At 40.6% G+C, this 20,480-nt stretch overlaps 1 protein-coding gene across 1 annotated transcript in view; it reads right to left on the bottom strand.

Annotated features, from left to right (window-relative positions):
* Nucleotides 1-1,267: 1,267 nt before the first annotated feature.
* LOC311302990 (uncharacterized protein) overlaps nucleotides 1,268-20,480 on the bottom strand; it is a gene marked incomplete at both ends in the record, with an annotated part of 79,445 nt that continues 60,232 nt past the window's right edge. Inside the window, 2 exons of the mRNA XM_084429193.1 lie at nucleotides 1,268-1,460; nucleotides 2,605-2,778. Of these exons, the coding sequence (XP_084285319.1) occupies nucleotides 1,268-1,460; nucleotides 2,605-2,778 (367 nt within the window). The remainder of the gene's footprint in view (nucleotides 1,461-2,604; nucleotides 2,779-20,480) is intronic.

Consider the following 20,480-nt stretch of genomic DNA (forward strand, 5'->3'; position numbering starts at 1 on the left):
GCGCACACTTTCTCCCGCCCATCTTTCTTCTGCTGTGTCATCTTCTCTTCCCTCACCCTCACAATTCTCATCTCTGGATGTGAATACCGCAACGGATACCTTATGCTCCATTCTAACTTCTTTTCTAGACAATATCTGCCCTCTCTCCTCCAGGCCTGCACGTGCTACTCCCTCTAACCCCTGGTTATCTGAGGTTCTTCGTGAACACCGGACCGAATGCTGCAGCTCATCTTATCCTTCAACGAGCCAAAAAGGGCCCACGTCACTCCTCTGTTCATCTCTCTGCACTGGCTACCACTCGCTGCTCGAATCAAGTTCAAGGCATTGATGCTTGCTTACAGATCTATCACAGGCTCAGCTCCCTCCTACTTTCACTCACTCCTAAGAGTCTACATCCCTACCAGAAGCCTACGATTGGTCAACGAGCGACGTCTCGTGGTTCCATCACAGAGAGCCACAAAATCACTTTCCAGAACATTCTCATTCATGGTTCCATGCTGGTGGAATGCTCTCCCCACCCTCATCTGGAATGCAGAATCCCTGACAACATTCAAAAGACAGCTGAAAACACATCTCTTCCGTGAGCACTTAACCTCATAAATTTTTTTTCCTTTAATCCTCACTTATTGGGCTTATGCTACTCTGAACAATGCCTGAACTTCGTATTTTGAGCACTTCTTGTGTTGTTTTTGCCTCTTCACGATGACTCACTTAATTTAGTCCTAATTTGTAAGGTGCTTTGGACAAAAGCGTCTGCTAAATGACTAAATGTAAATGTAAAGAGGGGACGCAAGGAGGATTTAAGTTTTTTCCCCTTGCTCCCCTCAGGGACCTGACGATCAAGTCCCCACCGCACTGCACCATGATGTGTGTCAGTACAGAGGCCACAACATTTTGAGGTGAAGGAGACAGCCTCACTCCAACCATTAGCAGGAAGGAAGCACTGAAGTGATCGAACACCTTTGGGATCTCCTCATGTAAAGAAGCGTCTTTTTGAGAGGGTGCTCTCACAGAAGTGATAGTCTCTATGGAATAAAAATTCTTGCGGTAGTAACCAGAACCTCCGCGTCCCGTTCTTTTTAGAACCAGACCTGGAACTCTCCAAGGGCTAGACGTGGGTGCCGTCGTGCCCCATCCCTGAGAATGTACTCAGAGGAAGGAGTCAGGAAGGCTGTCGAGAAGAGAGGTCGGTTGGACCAATAAGGGGCAACTAGCAAGACCTGCTCCATCTCTTCCTGATTTTAGCACCGTAGTGCAAGAAGGCTCACTAGGGAACGCATTTCTGCAGGGGCCCCAGGGCCAGCTGTGGCCAGAGTTCTTTCTGTGCCGAGGGACATCCACTCAGACAGGAGAAGAAACAACTGGCGGAGGAACGAGCCTGGAGGGGCAACAGACGTGGCTGTGCGGCCCCGAAGTGGTCCCAAACAGCTGGCCAGCTGGGGACGGAGTCTCCACTGTACCTGAACCAGAAGCTGTCGTGAGGCTTGTCAGCGGCATTATTGAACAAGCCAGCAGAAATAAGTGGAATGAAGCGACCTTAGAAGCTTCTGACTCCAAGGAGGAGGTGGCGGGCGAGTTGCAACATGCGAGGGGAGCGCAGCTCGACGGTTGCAATGTTGTCAGAATAGTACATGCTCGCTGAGCAGTGGTGTCACGAAGCTAGGAAACTGTTAGCAACTCGAGGCAATGAATGCCAATGCAGTCAGAGGGCGCCCAGACCTCTGTTACTGCATGCCGTTTATACGTGGCCCCTCAGCCGATATTAGTGGACACTTGTTCCAGAAGCCATTGGCCCGGGGAAACAAAAGGTCTATTTATGGGCTGAGGGTTTGGCGACTGGCCAGGGTGTTCACCACACGGAGCGTTGTCGCTCTGTCACGGCCACCTCGGGACTCGGTCGTGAAGCCAGTGCTGAAGGGGTCTTCATATGGAGGAGCCGTGTGGCTGCGTCTGCCATATGCCCCAGGAGCCTCTGAAAGTTTCAGTGGGACCCTTTCTCACTTCTTTAATAGCACTGAGCTGACACACCTCTATCTGAAAGATGCGCTAGACCATTTCCACACTAGAAAAGAGATTATCATGCTGTGTATTTTCTCACCTTTTGAACACTGACATTGAAACCTGTATGTACCTTTTCTATGTTCTATTACATGGTAGGAGGATGGTGTTCCCTCCACTTTAATAGTAAGATAATCATTCAAGTTCTTAATTTACTTCGTTTATTTCTATGACCGTATGTACTTTTGTGTATTTATTGGCAAAACAATGTGTGTTTTTTTTCATGAGACTTGAGTGCACTGATGAACTAGCCACTACTGTGGGTGCTTCTAAAATTGTGCATCCACATTTCCCTTCCTTGCAATCATCCTTGCATTCTTTCCTTGCATCTTAAGAAGGATGAGCTAAGATGCAAGGAAAGAATGCAAGGATGATATGAGGACAGAGGAATCAAAACAAGGCATATTTGTAAAATGGTCCTTGCCTTACCACAGTGCATGTTTTTAATAAATGCATGCTTCTCAATGCTATATTTTGCTATATAATTTATATTTGTACTTCTTCAGAAAAATTACCATAATATCATAATAATATGTTAACACACACCATAGTTTCTCCAGTTTACAGAGTGGATTCTGCAGTAGATCAGAGATCTGCTTCACTCCTGAGTGCCCTAGTTCATTATGGCCCAAATTGAGTGATCTAAGGTGTGAGGGGTTTGACATCAGAGCTGAAGCCAGAACAATACAACCTTCTTCTGTAATACTGCACTCTTTCAACCTGCAGAGAGAATCGGAAACAAATCATTAATCCATTGGCACGACTTTCATAATTTCCTTATACAGCAAAGGAGATCTGTGTATTTGTAATAATACTTCAAAAGTGCTTAGACACTCGAAAGTCCTGTCCTACAAAAACACAATCTAGACCATTGTAGTTATGCCATTCACAGCCATATGTCAAAGGCTTATTTTCACAGTTCACTGCTCAGTGGCTTCAGTATTTACTAATGCTTGTTAACAAATGATAAAAAAAACTGTAATACACCCAGGGAGCATTTTGGATACTTGCTTATGCCATTCGGCTTATCTAATACCCCCACAGTCTCTTTCAAGCACTGGTCAACGATGTGCTGAGAGACATGGTCGACCAGTTCATTTATGTCTATCTGGATGACATACTGTTTTTTTCTTTGTCGTTCCGGGAACATGTCAGCCGAGTGCTTCAGAGGCTGTTAGAGGATATGCATTTTTGTCTAGCTAGAGAAATACATTTTTCATGCATAGTCGGGCAATGAAGAGCCGTTTTTGAATGTCGGCCGACTTGTTTTTCCTGGTGTTTTCCGCACCGTTGCCTCTAGTCAGACTGCTTCTTTTTTTGCTTTTTTTTTGGGGGGGGGGGGGGGGGGGGGGCGATTCAACATGTAGAATCAGCGTTTGGCTGTCAGTGAGAAAGAGAACTGATTGGCTGTTCAGTTTAATGAATGAATCAGTGCACGAGAATAATAGCAAAACAGCGTGCAAAAAAGTGAAGACGGCACAGACAGAAGGCTGTTATAATTTGATGTAATTTTACCTGAGTGTTCCTGGGTAAATATTTTAATAATAACATGAGCTGAGTGGAATAAAAATAGTGATCAGCATGATCAATATTCAAAAAGGAAAGCATGCGCTGCTTTGTTTATGGTTTGTGTATCTGCAGCCTACAGTGTCGGTTTCGCTCTTTGAATGACGAATATAGAGAAATATATCTGCAGAAATAGACAGATATTTCCTTACACAAAGGCACTTTGAAATAGTGTGTGCTAGATGGCAGTCGGCTGTAGTCCTTTTGGTGTGTTCAAGCACAGCTTTTTTGCCCTGACACAAGGGAACAAGACAGCCGGCTGTCATCAACGCTAGTTCTTTGGCATCGGTTTGGTGTGTCCCTGTCTTAAGCTGAGTCAGTTTGGTCCAGTGCAGCTGAAACTGCCTTTTCCAACCTCAAAAGCCGCTTTGCTTTGGCTCCTATTCTAATTGCCCCGATCTGTCTCATCAATTTGTGGAGGAGGTCGATGGTCAAAAACTGGGGCTGTTACGGTCCTCTCCCAGCGCTCCTCCATGGATGGGAAGATGCATTCCTGCTTGTTTTTTTCCCCTTCGTTTCTCTCCTGCCAAACGCAATTACGACATTGGTAACAGAGAGTTACCTTGGAGGAATGGTGCCATTGCTTAGAAGGCACGGGGGTGCATTTTATCTGGACCGATCATAGAATCTTGAATACATCAGATCCGCCAAATGCTTAAACTTCAGGCAGGCCCGGTAGGCATTATTTTTCGTTCGTTTAAAATTGTCCATTTCTTATCGTCCGAGCTCCAAAAACATCAAGCCTGATGCCTTTACTTACATTTTTGACCATTCTCAGCAGCAAGTTTCCCCTGCTTCCATCCTGTCATTAAGCAAATCATTAATATTTATGTCCATTGCCGATCGATTGCTCCTGTCTGCCTTGCTGCTGGTTTGTGTCTGTAAGCTCTGCATAGCTTTCAGTTTTGAATCTCTATTTACTATCATTCCTTGTTGTTTAGATTGCTAAATATAACTTACTCATCAACATATATTAGATATTGTCAAATATTGCCTATCACATTAATCTGACATCGCTAGATTTTAACTAAATTGTTATCGCTAGCACAACACACTAGTATCTCGCTAGCCTGTTAACCTGGCTTGCACCTTTTACGAGTCTATCAAACAACTGTGGTGAGTAGGATCAGTCAACAAACATGGTGAGTAATGTCTTCACCTGTTATTGTCACTTGCACTTCGTGTCACATGTATAGTATAGCATTCTCTGTCAGCACTGAGGGCTTTACATGTGATAAATGCAGGGAGATAGTCAGGCTGACTGAGAAGATTTCAGAACTAGAGACACGCATCCAAACTTTAATTGTAAGACTTGAGAAATTAGAAAATGCCGGACAGTCTGGTTAAGGAGCGACCAGACCCTGAGAAGACAGGATCTTGCTGGAAATTACCATTTGAACTCACCATTTGAGACAAAAGTCTCACCTCCGAGTCATCCTAATCTACATTTCATTCCCTCATCCCTCATCCCCTCTCTCTCATATTCAGATCACCTGAATTCACCCAAGAAAATATATGGTTTAATGTGAATGATTATCATCGAGTATTATACATATTTAGTATCATTTGAAATGTCTCAGTGCTACTGGTACAAATGTCTCATTTCCAAATAAGTAAAACAAAAGGTAATAAGGTTTTTAAGAGTTTAGAGAGAACTGGCACACAAAGGAAGGTGGTCTCCTGGAAAATGGTCTCATACCCCCAAAAGGTGTAACCTCTGAATGCAAATTTCCATTGTTAGCACATGTTTCCATGTGAAAGAAATTTCTGTCTATTTAAGGAAATGCAACGAGAAGATCGGGGCCTTTCTGTATTTCAGATTAGCCCGTGAGGCTGAGAGTAAGACTCTCAGCTTCATGTATAATGTTGGGTTCGCATCTCTTCTCTTTATTCCAGAGCATTTGATGTTTTGTATCGATTATCTTTGAATTGATTATGAAATTGGCATGATACATTTACCTGACATAATAAATTGTTACATCTGATTATTCTAACTGACTTTGACATTATTTTCATTAAAGAGTTAAAAGGAATAGTCAAACATTCGCTCACATTTAATGATGCACAGATATCATTAAAACCTTTTCATTTATGGAGTCAGATGAAATAATGAGAGAATACATATTCAAATGTATTGAATTTAATCAAAAAATACTTTGCCTCGAGAAAAGACAGTAACACGTAGAGACCTTCCACGCTGATCGGATGCTGGACTTTGGGCCGATCGAGGGCGAGATTACACGCATCCAAACTTTAATCGAGGATAGTAAGAATGCAAGGGCTTTAAATACTGCTTTGGATGCGACTAGCTTAGTTAACTCTGTACATTGTTCGGTTCTGGATGTAGAGCCAGTGCAGCAGGGCAACTGGGTGACCGTGAGACAGTGTAGTTGCAGGGCAAAACACTGCACTTCTGTTCCAATTGCCATAACAAATAGATTCTCCCCACTCAGTGAAACACCCACTGTGAATCCTGTTGAATGTGCCCTAGTTGTTGGCGATTCTATTACAGAACGTGAAAAAAGAGACACCAGCCACCATAGTCACATGTTTGCTGGGAGTCAGAGCGCCTGACATCAAAGCAAATTTAAAAGTGCTGGCTAATGCTAATCGTAAATTCTCTAAGATTATTATTCACGTCGACCCTAATGATGCTCGACTTCGCCAGTCGGAGATCACTAAAATTAACGTTAAAGAGGAATGTGAACTCGCAAGTACGATGTCAGACACTGTAATTTTCTCTGGCCCCCTTCCTGTTCGTTGGAGTGATGAGATACTTAGTAGACTGTCCTCACTCAATGGCTGGCTGCCTAAGAGGTGTTCGTAAAATAATACAGAATTCATAGACAGTTGGAAAAGTTTTTGTGGCAGACCTGACCTGTTGAAAAGACATGGTATTCATCCCTCCTGGGATGGTGCTGCTCTTATTTCTAGTAATATGGCACATAGTCTTATAGCTCAAACATGATGATTTGTGGCTCAGGTCAGGAAGCAGACAGACTGCCTAAACCGACCGTCTGCTAGCTGTCTCATGTCACTGAGGTCAGATAAATCCTATTGCATAGAGACTCTTTCACCTAGCTATCATTATATAGAGACTGTGTCTGTTCCCCGAATTAGGAAATAAAAAAAACTCCCAAACCCATTTGAGGGTAAAAATGTAATTGATGTGCAACAAATAAAAAAACAGATATAATACAAATGAGCAACTGAAAAAGCTTGGCTTGCTGAATATTCAATCCCTTTCTTCAAAATAAATTGTTAATGACATGATTACAGATTATAACCAAGATATGCTGTGTTTGACAGAATGCTGGTTAAAACCAGATGATTACATTACTTTAAATGAGTCCACCCCCCAAGATTACTGTTATAAACATGAGCCTCGTCTGAAAGGCAAAGGGGGAGGTGTTGCTGTATTTTATAGTGATATCTTCAGAATCATTGAGAAGTCTTGTTTCAAATATAATTTTTTTGAAGTGTTGGTGCTTAATGTAACACTATCTAGATAAATCACGTTTTAAATTTGTACTGGCTGCTATATATAGGCCAGCAGGGCACCATACAGACTATATCAAAGAATTTGCTGACTTTCTATCAGAGTTAGTACTGGCTGCAGATAAAGTCCTAATTGTTGGTGATTTTAATATACATGTAGCTAACGAAAAAGATGCATTGGGATTGACATTTAAAGACACTCTGAACTCTATTGGAGTTCGACAACACGTGTCAGGACCTACTCATTGTCGTAATAATACTCTAGAGCTAATATTATTACATGGAATCAATGTTGATGCCATGGATTTTCTGCAGCAGAGTGATGACATCTCAGATCATTATCTAGTCTTGTGTATACTTCATTTAGCCAAGGCTGCAAAGCTGACTCCGTGTTACAAAATGTTAGACCTATCACTTCTGCCACTAAAGATTACTTTATTAATAATATTCCTGATCAGTTTCATCTCCCCAGCATCCCAGATAGCTTAGGAGAACTCGATATTGCGACATGAACTTTTGACTCTCTCTTTTCCAGCACTTTAGACACAGTTGCTCCTTTGCACTTAAAGAAGATTAAAGAAAATAGTCCAACACCGTGGTAGAACGAGCACACTCGGGCCCTTAAGAGAGCAGCCAGAACAATGAAGCGCAACTGGAAGAAAACAAAACTAGAGTTTTTTTCACATTTCATGGAAATAGAGCATGATTGCGTACAGAGAGGCCTTAAAAGCTACTAGATCTGCTTATTTTTCAACCCTATTAGAAAAAAATAAACAAAACCTAGGTATTTATTTGAAACAGTGGCTAAATTAACGAAAAATAAAGCTTCAACCCCAGACGTTTCCAAGGAGCACAGCAGTAATGACTTTATGAACTTCTTTATCTACAAGATTGATAATCTAAGGGAGAAAATTATAACTATGCAACCATCTACTACAGTATCGCATCAGGCAGTGCATTGTAGTCTCCTTGAGGAAAAATTCGATTCATTCTTTGCTATAGGAGAGGAAGAATTTTCTAAACTCGTTAAATTGTCTAAATCGACACCATGTATGTTAGACCCTATACTAACTAAGCTATTGAAAGAGATGCTTCTAGAGGTCATAGATCCTCTTCTTAATATCATTAATTCATCTTTGTCATTAGGATTAGGATTACCAAAAACCTTTAAACTGGCTATGTTTAAACCGCTTGTTAACCCTCTGGGGTCGGCAAACTCACCAGCGCATTTTGCTGGAATTTCTTCACATAGTAGCACAATAAACTTTAATTACTCCGTCATTTATGGTCATACAGAAAAAAGAAATATGAAAAAAGAATCTGTGAGATGTTTACTTTTGTATGTGTCCACTTACAATCAAAACAAAATATTGTGCTTTTGTAAAATAAAGAAAATAAACAGCGTGTGCTTTTTGCCTCTCTGTCTCAGTGAACTTTTTTTTTCTTGAGCACGTCTATAAACTGAAACAAAACTCAGCGAATACTTGTCACACATTTATGAGCCATATATCTATATAAACATTTAAGTGTGTACTTTTAAATGATCGGATTCAAAATGAAAACAAATATTCTCTGTTTAAGTAATTTGTATAAAACCAACAAGATGTCTAGTTTCTCAAACCCTTGCTCATTAGTTTTAATGTGACCACGCCCACACGCACAAAAGAGATTGACATTCAAATATCCACGTTAAGGAACGCGAACACGCTCATTACCTCAAAAACAAAGCACCAAACTTCATCAGTCTCTGCTTTTCGTCGAGTTTGGAAGACACGCTGTGAGCTTAGTCAGCTTACATTGGATTTACCTCAGAAGAAGAAGAACGCGATTTGAAGACAAGAAAGATGTAAGGTAAGAAATGTATTCTGAATTATATTAGTTAATGTTATTGTTGCATAAACTTCACATTGCAGTTGAACTGTTGCTAGATATATGCTGAATATTATAATGTTTAGACCCGTGTTCACTGTTAAATACTGTGTTTGTGGATATCTGCTCAAACGTAGATATGTATATGGTAACAATAATGTTTCATAGTTTGGAGCGGCTTGATCGCTTCAGTAAATAACGCAGTGTGCGTTTGAAAAGCAAAACGCACCAAACATTAGGCTTCATGTTTTACTCCAATCTCATTTCATAACGTCATAACGAATGGAAACATTTGAAGTGACATATGATAATCAATATATTTTTCTCTAGTTTAGTGTTACTGAAGTGTTCCTTTTTAACGATTGATAGGCCGCCTGCTATAGGTTATTGTTATTATTATTTTATGCAGCACTGCAGCCTATGCCTACAAGGAACAACAAACCTGTTGTTCATATATATATATATATATATATATATGTTTGTGTGTGTGTGTGTGTGTGTGTGTGTGCAGAGTCGTCGCAATGGGGTAGGCAAGGTAGGCAGCTGCCTAGGGCCCCCAGCTGAAGGGGGCCCCCGATGGCCGCACGGTCGTTTAGGTTGTGTATCTGCCCTCGTCAAACAGTATCAACCATTGTAAACAAACCACCACAGTGAGACAGCGCTATCACTTTCCAGTACTGCTCCGTGAGAGGGGCCCCCCAAACTAGAGGGATTCCCCCATGCAACGACAAACACTATGAGTGCCCTAATCACTGTAATGTTGAAGTGACATCCACCGTCGCGCACCCCCCATCAGGTCCCCCACTAGCTGTCAGTGGAAGAGAAACTGTCGTTCCCACACTCAGCGCGCTACGCGGGCATTTAAATTTAAAAATGTCATCATGAAGCGCTCATACCTTTCAGGATTTTCCAAAAGACAGAGAAAGAAAGAAGAAGAGGAAAAACGCCAAAGAGACAGTGGCAAGTAAACCATTATTATCTCAAAATACAACTGTCTGACGTATTTTCACATCTCTGCGAATAAAGGCAAAAGCTAGAGAAGTGTTGTCACGGCTGTCTGCCCGCGGTCATAGTAAAAACTTTGTCAATTCCAAACAAAATGAGCTGGTCCTATGACTCCCATGCAGTTAGGTCCAAACAAAATAATCCATCAAGTCCGGTTACATTTTAGGTGTACGCAGGCTATCAATTTCCGTTGGTGGTGTTTCTATTCCATCTGGAGAAAAATGCCCCTTTCCTTCGCGTTTGTCCTTCTATTCTTCTCCATCAACACTTTGTACCGTACGCAACAGGTAGGCCCTTGCACACTGAGTCCGAAATTCGCAATCGAAAATTTTCGCACGTTAAAAAATAAATACGACCTCACGTTATGTCAATCACGCTTGCACACTGCCTCCGAAACTTTCGTCCGCCAAAAAAAAAAAAAAATGGTCTGCGTTTTTCGCGTCCGTAGCAAGCATTTTGAATGGTGTTTTGACAATTTAGAGCCACCGAATCACGATTATTCATGAATACGAAAAAACGCATTCGAAAATTTCGGACACAGTGTGCAAGGACCTGTAGTTTTGCGTATGACGTTGCTGTTTGTGGCATTATGGGAAGTGAAGTTCTTTTCCTGTAAAGTAAATATCGAATCCTCCACACTTCACTTTCATGATATGCTATGAGAATAACAATAAATGTATGGCTATTAACCAAATGTTTTTTTTTTTTTTTTTGCTTTATTAGGTGCTTTGCTTAAATTTCTGTCTGTGCCAATTGATAATTCATGACTCTTAAAATGCACCAGAATACAAGAAATCCCATCTGAATTTTAAATTTTTTCCTGAGGGAGGACTTGGGACCTCACTTCACTCTTTTGCCTAGGGCCCCCAAATATCTTGAAACGGCCCTGTGTGTGTGTGTGTATTTTGTCATTTTTAAAAAGCAATTTTAACCAGAAAAATCTAAAATGTATTCCCAAAACCGTGCAGCCCTATAGTTTCTCTTGATATCAGCATGTTCACAGGTGTTTATTTTTATTTTTTATACAGGGACCAGATGCCCCACTGATGAGTCCTGCTGACTTCAACATTCACATGAGTCTCTGTACATGAACATGGTAAAGTGAAAAATCAAACACCTTGGAAATGACAGGTATGTATGTTTCAGGAATGGCACAAAGGTGTGTGACTGTTCAAGTCTCTGTCTTTAGATCAGTGTGTTAAATAATGTGCTTTTTTGTCATTTGTTGTGTATCTTTGGATTATGTTGTGTTGTAAATAAATCCAAACAATCAAAAAGCCGTTATTTTTTAAATCTCTTCATTCTTTGTGCAAGGTTGCTCAGAATGATAGGGCCTGATAGCACCTAATAGGGCCATTATGGGAGGGTCTTTGTTTTTCTCAGGTGTGAAAGCCATCAATATTAATGATGTGTTCACGCCTCCTCGCATAAAGCTTTCTTACACAAAACATGTCTTACAAATTTAAAATCAATATATTGTTTTATCTGAATGAGTTGTCAGGATGATTTTACGTGATACAATTTTCAAAAGTCGTGTGAAGAAATAATCAGTATGGGTTTCATGGCCTTATTTCAGTGATAATTGTTTTCGTTTTTTTTCACAAACCACGCATAAATGTCATTATCTCAAAACTACAAACTTTTACATACTGGGCGCATCTTGTCTACTGATCAGCCTAGCAGAATTTGTGCTAAATACAGTGTAATCAGATTTTAGCCATGAAAATGTCACAAGTAATAGAAATAAGAACAAATGTCAGCACATGTCAGAACACCTCCAGGGCCCAGAAAACACCTCAGACCCCAAAAGGTAAAAAAAAATGCAACTTGATCCTACAGAATTTTTCAACTACAGGTCGATCTCGAATCTACCTTTTCTGTCAAAGACACTAGAAAAGGCAGTATCCTCACAACTATGTCCCTTTTCCAGTCAGGATTTAGACCGTACTAGTACTGAGACAGCTCTCATTAACCCTTTGTCACGGTTTATGAATTCACTGACTCTTTCTGTGTGTATGTGTGGGTGTGGGTGTGTCCGCTGATTACCACTCATCTGATCATCAGCGCCAGCTGCGACTGATCAGCCTTGTCTATTTATGCTCATGTCTTTTGTCCTGTTGTTGTCAGGTCGTTGTTTGGATTTCCCTGTGTCGTGTTCTTGTCTACTGACATCCTAGTGGTCGCGTCCTCGTGTTGGCGTGAAGTTTCTTGCTTCATCTGCACGTTCTGTCCTGGTTATTACTTTCGTTTGGAGATCTGTGGATCGCGCCCAGATTTATGTGGATTCTGTTCTCTGCTTCTTCCAGAACGATCGGGTTGTCCGTTGAACGTCCCTGTGCCACCCAGATTGACTGTAACCTGCACTATATTATATCACCCGCCGAACGTAATTATGACATTGGTAACAGAGTAGTTGGCAGTCAAGTTAGCGTTGGAAGAGTGGTGGTGTCATTGGTTAGAAGGGTCGGGGGTACCTTTTATCATTTGGACCGATCACAAGAACCTGGAATATATTAGATCCGCCAAAAGACTTAACTCCAGGCAGGCTCGGTGGGCACTTTTTTTTTGGTCATTTAGATTTTTCTCTCTCGTACCGCCCGGGTTCTAAAAATATCAAACCCGATGCCTTATCTCGTATTTTTGATCGATCCGAACGCCCATCTACTCCCGAGTGCATTTTACCTGAGAGACTCATTGTCTCCACACTCACATGGGAGATCGAGTCAGGGGTCAAGACGGCCCTAGAAGGGGTAATGCCTCTGCCCGGTTGCCCACCGAGTCGGTTATTTGTGCCGGATGAATTACGGTTCGGCGTCATTCGATGGGGTCATTGTTCCAACATAGCGTGCCATCCAGGAGTAAATCATACCAGTTTTTTGGTAAAACAACGATTCTGGTGGCCATTAATGGCTCGCGACATTCGCAATTTTGTTTTGGCTTGCTCGTTTTGTGCCACTGGTAAGACTTCCAATCGACCCCCAGATGGGTTACTCCAACCGCTGTCGGTCCCTTCGAGACCCTGGTCCCACATAGCGATAGATTTTATCACCGCCCTCCCGCCCTCTCAAGGCAAGACGGTCGTTTTGACCGTAGTGGACCAGTTCTCGAAGGCGGCACATTTTATTCCCTTGCCCAAATTGCCTTCAGCCAAGGAGACAGCAGTGACTGTCGTAGATCACGTCTTTCGTTTACATGGCCTCCCGATGGACGTGGTTTCCGACAAGGGGCCCCAATTTGTGTCCAAATTTTGGCAAGAGTTTTGTTGATTACTGGGAGCGACTGTCAGTCTGTCTTCGGGGTTCTATCCCCAAAGCAATGGCCAAACGGAGAGAGGCAACCAAGATTTGGAGAGAGTGTTGCGATGTTTGGTATCCAAGAATCCTTCCTCCTGGAGACAGCAACTCTCAATGGTTGAGTACGCACATAATGCATTACCAGTGTCATCCACGGGCCTCTCTCTGTTTGAATGTAGCTTAGGTTACCAGCGACCAATTTTTCCTAGTCTGGAATCCGAAGTCGCGGTCCCCTCCGCCCACGCTTTTGTCCAGAGGTGTCGCCACACCTGGAACAGAGCCTGTGAGACTCTCCTCCAGGTGGAGGCGCGCATCAAGGCTAAAGCCGATCGCCACTGGTCGAAACCTCCCGTATAGGTCATAGGTCAAAAAGTGTGGCTTTCTACCAAGAATATTCCGCTCTGGTCCATTTGTAATAAGTTAACTCCCAAATTCATCGGCCCGTTCACTGTCACCAAAGTTCTTAGTCCGGTGGCAGTCCGACTCAAACTCCCTCCTTCACCACGTCTTTCATGTTTCTAAATTAAAACCCGTGTTTCATTCACACATTAACCCACCGGCCCCGGTCCCCCCCCCCCCCCCGCCGCGACTCGTAGACGGGGAACCAATGTATTCGGTCAATCGTATTCTGGATTCGAGACGGAGGGGACGCGGATTTCAGTACCTGGTGGACTGGGAAGGTTACGGTCCGGAGGAGAGAAGTTGGGTACCTGCTAGAGACATTCTGGATCATTCTCTTATTGATGATTACAATCAACAGGTAAGTTCCTCTGGGAGCGCCAGAAGGCACTCCTAGGGCCCTATTTTAACGATCTGAAACGCAAGTGTCAAAGCGCAAAGCGCAAGTAACTTTGTGGGCGGGTCTCGGCGCTGTTGCTATTTTCCCGGCGGGATAAATGACTCTTGCGCCGGGCGCAAATCTAAAAGGGGTTGGTCTGAAGTAGCTTCATTATTCATAGGTGTGGTTTGGGCGTAACGTGAAATAAACCAATCAGAGCATCATCTCACATTCCCTTTAAGAGCAGACGCACTTTTTCCTTGGCGTATTGCTATTATAACGGCGGATTTGCCAGGCGCACGCCAAGAGCGTTTCACAGCCGAGGAGACCAACGCTCTCGTCACGGCCGTAAAAGAGAGAGAAGTGACATTGGGGATGGGAGAAACACACCCAAATTAGCTTCGGTTAAACAGGCATATAATAATGTGGGTAAATGTGTAAGCTAGATGTATGCTTTTATAATAAATTATTATATTTATAATAAATTGTCTATCTATCTATCTATCTATCGTTTGTAATAATATGATTTGCAAAAATGAAAACTGCTGCTTCTGTGTAGATTACAGAATCACAGTGTATGAGCGTTGTGCACTCTATACATTATGGTCAAGCATGCGCCCTTAAAATAGCATAATGAACAACGCGCAACGCGTCACTGACTTTAGACTTTTTCTGGCCAGTGGCGCAATTGTTTTATGTAACTGTAAAATAGCACCAGGGAACGTTTGCGCCGGAACACGCCTCCTTTTTTGCGCTGAACCGCCCAGGGAGCGCAAGTTCATTCCCTAGTTTAGCGACGTGCTTCTGTGGAGGGAAAAGCGCGCTTTGCGCGGGTGCAAAATAGGAATGAAACATGCGTCGGTGTACAAAGTCAATTGCGCTGGGTGCAAGATAGGGCCCCTAGGGGGAGGGGTACTGTCACGGTTTATGAATTCACTGACTCTTTCTGTGTGTATGTGTGGGTGTGGCCGCTGATTACCACTTATCTGATCATCAGCGCCAGCTGCGACTGATCAGCCTTGTCTATTTATACTCATGTCTTTTGTCCTGTTGTTGTCGGATCGTTGTTTGGATTTCCCTGTGTCGTGTTCTTGTCTACTGACATCCGAGTGGTCGCGTCCTCGTGTTGGCGTGAAGTTTCCTGCTTCATCTGCATGTTCCGTCCTGGTTATTACTTTCGTTTGGAGATCTGTGGATCGCGCCCGGATTTATGTGGATTCTGTTCTCTGCTTCTTCCAGAACGATCGGGTTGTCCGTTGATCGTCCCTGTGATTGACTGTTACCTGCAGTATATTGTTCTGAACTGCTTATCTCACTTTGTGGTTAATAAACTAATTGATTATTCACAATTGCATCTCCTGCTTATTTCCATTGTGACACCCTTATATCACCCAGTTTGCTTAACCCTCTGGGGTCTAAGGTGTTTTTGGGGTCCTTGAGATGTTTTGACATGCCCTGACATGCCCTGACATTTGTGCTTTTTTCAGTTGCTTATAAACATATTAATGGCAAAGATGTCATTACACTCTATTCAGCACAAACAGTGCTACCATAATATGTGAGCAACATGTGATTGTATTGTTTGATGTTTGTATTTTTGAGAGAATAATGTTTATGCGTGGTTATTGAAAAAACTAAAAATTAAAGTTTCTGGAATAAGGTCACAAAACACATAATAAATATGTGTCCACAAGACTTTTGACTAAAGGATGTTGTCGCCTAGAGTTTTTGCTTCAAAATGATCTGAAAATCATCCTGCCTACTCATTCACATAAAACAATACATTGATTTAAATTTTGTAAGACACTTTTTGTTTAGAAAGGCAATATGCGTGGGGGCATGAATGATCATGAATAATGCTGTGATTCATACCTGAGAAGACAATGGCCCGCATAATGAACTGCACAATGAGCCGCATAATGCGCCTTTCAGTCAGGTATGTCACTGAGAGGGAACCACAAGAAAGAATGCGAGGACAAAATACTTATATTGACCTATCAAGATTTTGTTTACATCTACCTTGAAAAGTGGTCCGTTTTGCTATTTTATTAAATAGTTTTCACATGTAAATAAACAACAATTACAATTTTAACAATATTTCAAGTGTAATCTTTCTTTGTAAAAAGCATACATTTTATCAAACGTATTTTAAAGTTAAGGATTCATTAGTTTGAATTGGAACACACACTATAATAACATCTTAGTTGATAAATCAATATACCTATTTTTGACAAAACATCCCATACTATATATTTAACATATGAGTAGAAATTGGCGAACAAAAGCTTATTTGATGTGGCAGTAGTCTATTTGGTAACACTTTATAATAATGGTCCGTCATTAATAAGTAACTATGCAGGAAGTAATGAAGGACTAATGAGTAGTTCTACATTAACACTTCAGCTACTACTATTAACTAATAAAGAAACAAGCTTAACTAATCAATAAGTAATATAAAATTTAGGAGATTATTCCTTATTAGGTAATCAATAATTACTTAATGAGATTAGCTTCATTAATAACTATTATTAAAACATCTTTTTCACTTTAAAATAATGGTCCAGATCACAAGTAGTCCTTGAAGAGTGACTAGGTAATACTTGAGTAAGTAGTGATGAATTTTATGACCACGTTGAAGGTAAAAAAAGATAATTGCTAACGTCTCAGACATGATAATGTTGTGATTAGTAATTAAGTAGTAATTCTTATAAGTTGTTATAATTACTTATTAGTTCTTAATGATGCCAATCTCATTAAGTAACTATTGATTACCTAATAAGGAACTATCTTAGTCCAAAATTCGATATTACTTACTGATTAGTTCATATTATTTCCATATTAGTTAATAATAGTAGTAGCTGAAGTGTTAATGTAGAACTACTCATAAGTCCTTCATTACTTCCTGCATAGTTACTTATTAATGACGGACCATTATTCTAAAGTGTTACCGTCTATTTTACTGTAAAAACATTATAATTATCGAAAACTAGTCATATTTCGTATGCAACATATCATTTTATGACATATTAATATAGGGCATATAAATGTTAATTTGCAAGCGCACATCTGTGCAGTTCATTCACACATAGACACGCGATTCATATTTAAATTAATCTTTTTGCGGTTTACATACACTATATTGCGATTAGAACAAAACACTTAAGAATAAAGAACTTATTATTCACAATCCTCAGCTGGATACGTTGCTCCTCGAAATTAAACCGAAACCAGCACAGAATTATATTACTATTACGCTATTATTATTCCTCACAGCGTAGCAAGACAATGTAAAGTACATGAATATGATTAAACTTGATGCGTTTTATCGATCTGATATGGGTGTTGACAGGTTTGCATGGGTTGCCTCAGATCATTTGCCTTTGAATAGCGCACGCTCTCAGTAGGCCTGTTCACATTAGCAGATAATTAACTGCTATGAGAACAACTGACATCTCTCTCTTTTCATACAGATTACATAAACAGAGAATATTTGTTTTTGTTTTGAATTAGATCATTTAAAAGTAGACACTTAAATTATTATAAAGATATATTGCTCTTGCCTGTGTGACTAGTATTCTCTGAGTTTTAAGTTTAGAGACATCCTCCAGAAAAAAAGTTCACAGAGACGGAGAGGCAGAAAGCACACCCTGTTTATTTTCTTTATTTTCTTTACTCAATCTTAGTGCTGCTTTTGATACTATTGACCACAACATTCTATTAAATAGACTCAAAAATTGTGTTGGCATTAGTGGAATTGCATTAGCATGGTTTAAATCATACTTATCTGACCGTTATCAGTTTGTAGCAGTATAGTTTGTAATACATATAAGTATTATACATCATTCGATCTAGTTAAGTGTCTATTTTCTTTGTGTATACTCACAATAAAAACAAAGTGTTGTGCTTTTTGCCAAACAAAGAAAAATAAACATGATGCGAGTTCTGCCTTCTCTCTGTCAGTGAAGTCCATTCTGAAACACGTCCGAAAATGAACTGTAACTCAGCGAATACTCAGTCAAACAGGCATACAGACACACAGGCATAAAGCTTGAATTATCTTCTTTTAAATGAAGCAATTTATATAAAAAACAAATATTCTCAGTTTATGTAATCTGTATGAAAAAAGAGAGTCATTCTCATCTCAGCTCATTATAGCTCATTAAGTGTTAATGTGACCATGCCCACGGAGAGCGCACGCTATTCAAAATGATCTGAGGCGATCCATGCAAACGTGTCAACGCCCACATCAGCTGGATAAAACACATCAAGTTTAATCAGACTCTTGCACTTTATGTCTTCTTGCTTCGCTGTGAGGAATAATCCTTAGGAATAATTTAGTTTCACATCGAGGAGCAACGGATCCAGCAATTCAGAGGACTGTGAATAGTACGTTTTTTATTCTTAAGTGCTTTGTTCTAATTGCGATATGCAATAGTGTCGGTAAACCGCAAAAAGACTGTTTAAATATGAATCGCGTGTCTGTGTGTGAATGAATGAACTGCACAGATGTTAACTACAGCTGTAGTAAACAACAGCGCGCATCTGTGCCGTTCGTTCACACTTGCACTTACATTGTTATTTTTACATGAACACATCTAGTTTAGCTTTTACCAAACTATATTGCTATACTGAGATGAGTAAAAATCGACTGAAATATGTTGAAATAAAATGTCTCTGTATAAGCAACTTATTAAACTGCAAATTAACATTTATATGCAAATATATCATAAAAACAATATGTTACAGACGAAATATGAATGTTTAGACAAGATTTCATTGATTAGTTTTGGATAGATTATAAAGTTTTATAAAGTACTGTAAAAAGACTACTGTCACATCAAATAAGCTTCTGTTTGGCAATTTTTGCTCATATATAAATATATAGTATGTGATGTTTTGTTAAAAATACAGTAGGTATATTGAATTATCAACTAAGATGTTATTATAGTGTTTGTTCCAATATTCAAACTAATGAATCCTTAACTTTGATATACGTATGATAAAATCGATGTATACGTTTTAATAAGATTACACTTGAAATATTGTTAAAATTGTAATTGTTTTTGATTTATATGTGAAAACTGTTTAATAAAATAGCAAAACATATATTTACAAGGTAGATGTAAGCAACATCTTAATAGGTCAATATACACTCACCTAAAGGATTATTAGGAACACCTGTTCAATTTCTCATTAATGCAATTATCTAATCAACCAATCACATGGCAGTTGCTTCAATGCATTTAGGGGTGTGGTCCTGGTCAAGACAATCTCCTGAACTCCAAACTGAATGTCAGAATGGGAAAGAAAGGTGATTTAAGCAATTTTGAGCGTGGCATGGTTGTTGGTGCCAGACGGGCCGAACTGAGTATTTCACAATCTGCTCAGTTACTGGGATTTTCACGCACAACCATTTCTAGGGTTTACAAAGAATGGTGTGAAAAGGGAAAATCATCCAGTATGCCTTGTTGATGCTAGAGGTCAGAGGAGAATGGGCCGACTGATTCAAGCTGATAGAAGAGCAACTTTGACTGAAATAACCACTCGTTACAACCGAGGTATGCAGCAAGGCATTTGTGAAGCCACAACACGTACAACCTTGAGGCGGATGGGCTACAACAGCAGAAGACCCCACCGGGTACCACTCATCTCCACTACAAATAGGAAAAAGAGGCTACAATTTGCACGAGCTCACCAAAATTGGACAGTTGAAGACTGGAAAAATGTTACCTGGTCTGATGAGTCTCGATTTCTATTGAGACATTCATATGGTAGGGTCAGATTTTGGCGTAAACACAATGAGAACATGGATCCATCATGCCTTGTTACCACTGTGCAGGCTGGTGGTGGTGGTGTAATGGTGTGGGGGATGTTTTCTTGGCACACTTTAGGCCCCTTAGTGCCAATTGGGCATCGTTTAAATGCCACGGCCTACCTGAGCATTGTTTCTGACCATGTCTATCCCTTTATGACCACCATGTACCCATCCTCTGATGGCTACTTCCAGCAGGATAATGCACCATGTCACAAAGCTCGAATCATTTCAAATTGGTTTCTTGAACATGACAATGAGTTCACTGTACTAAAATGGCCCCCACAGTCACCAGATCTCAACCCAATAGAGCATCTTTGGGATGTGGTGGAACGGGAGCTTCGTGCCCTGGATGTGCATCCCACAAATCTCCATCAACTGCAAGATGCTATCCTATCAATATGGGCCAACATTTCTAAAGAATGCTTTCAGCGCCTTGTTGAATCAATGCCACGTAGAATTAAGGCAGTTCTGAAGGCGAAAGGGGGTCAAACACAGTATTAGTATGGTGTTCCTAATAATCCTTTAGGTGAGTGTAAACCTTCTCATTAAATTATGTATTATAGTTTTTTATTAGTGACACATTTGGGGAGAGGATATA

Source organism: Rutilus rutilus, assembly GCF_951802725.1.
Source record: "Rutilus rutilus genome assembly, chromosome: 13".
Taxonomy (NCBI): domain Eukaryota; kingdom Metazoa; phylum Chordata; class Actinopteri; order Cypriniformes; family Leuciscidae; genus Rutilus; species Rutilus rutilus.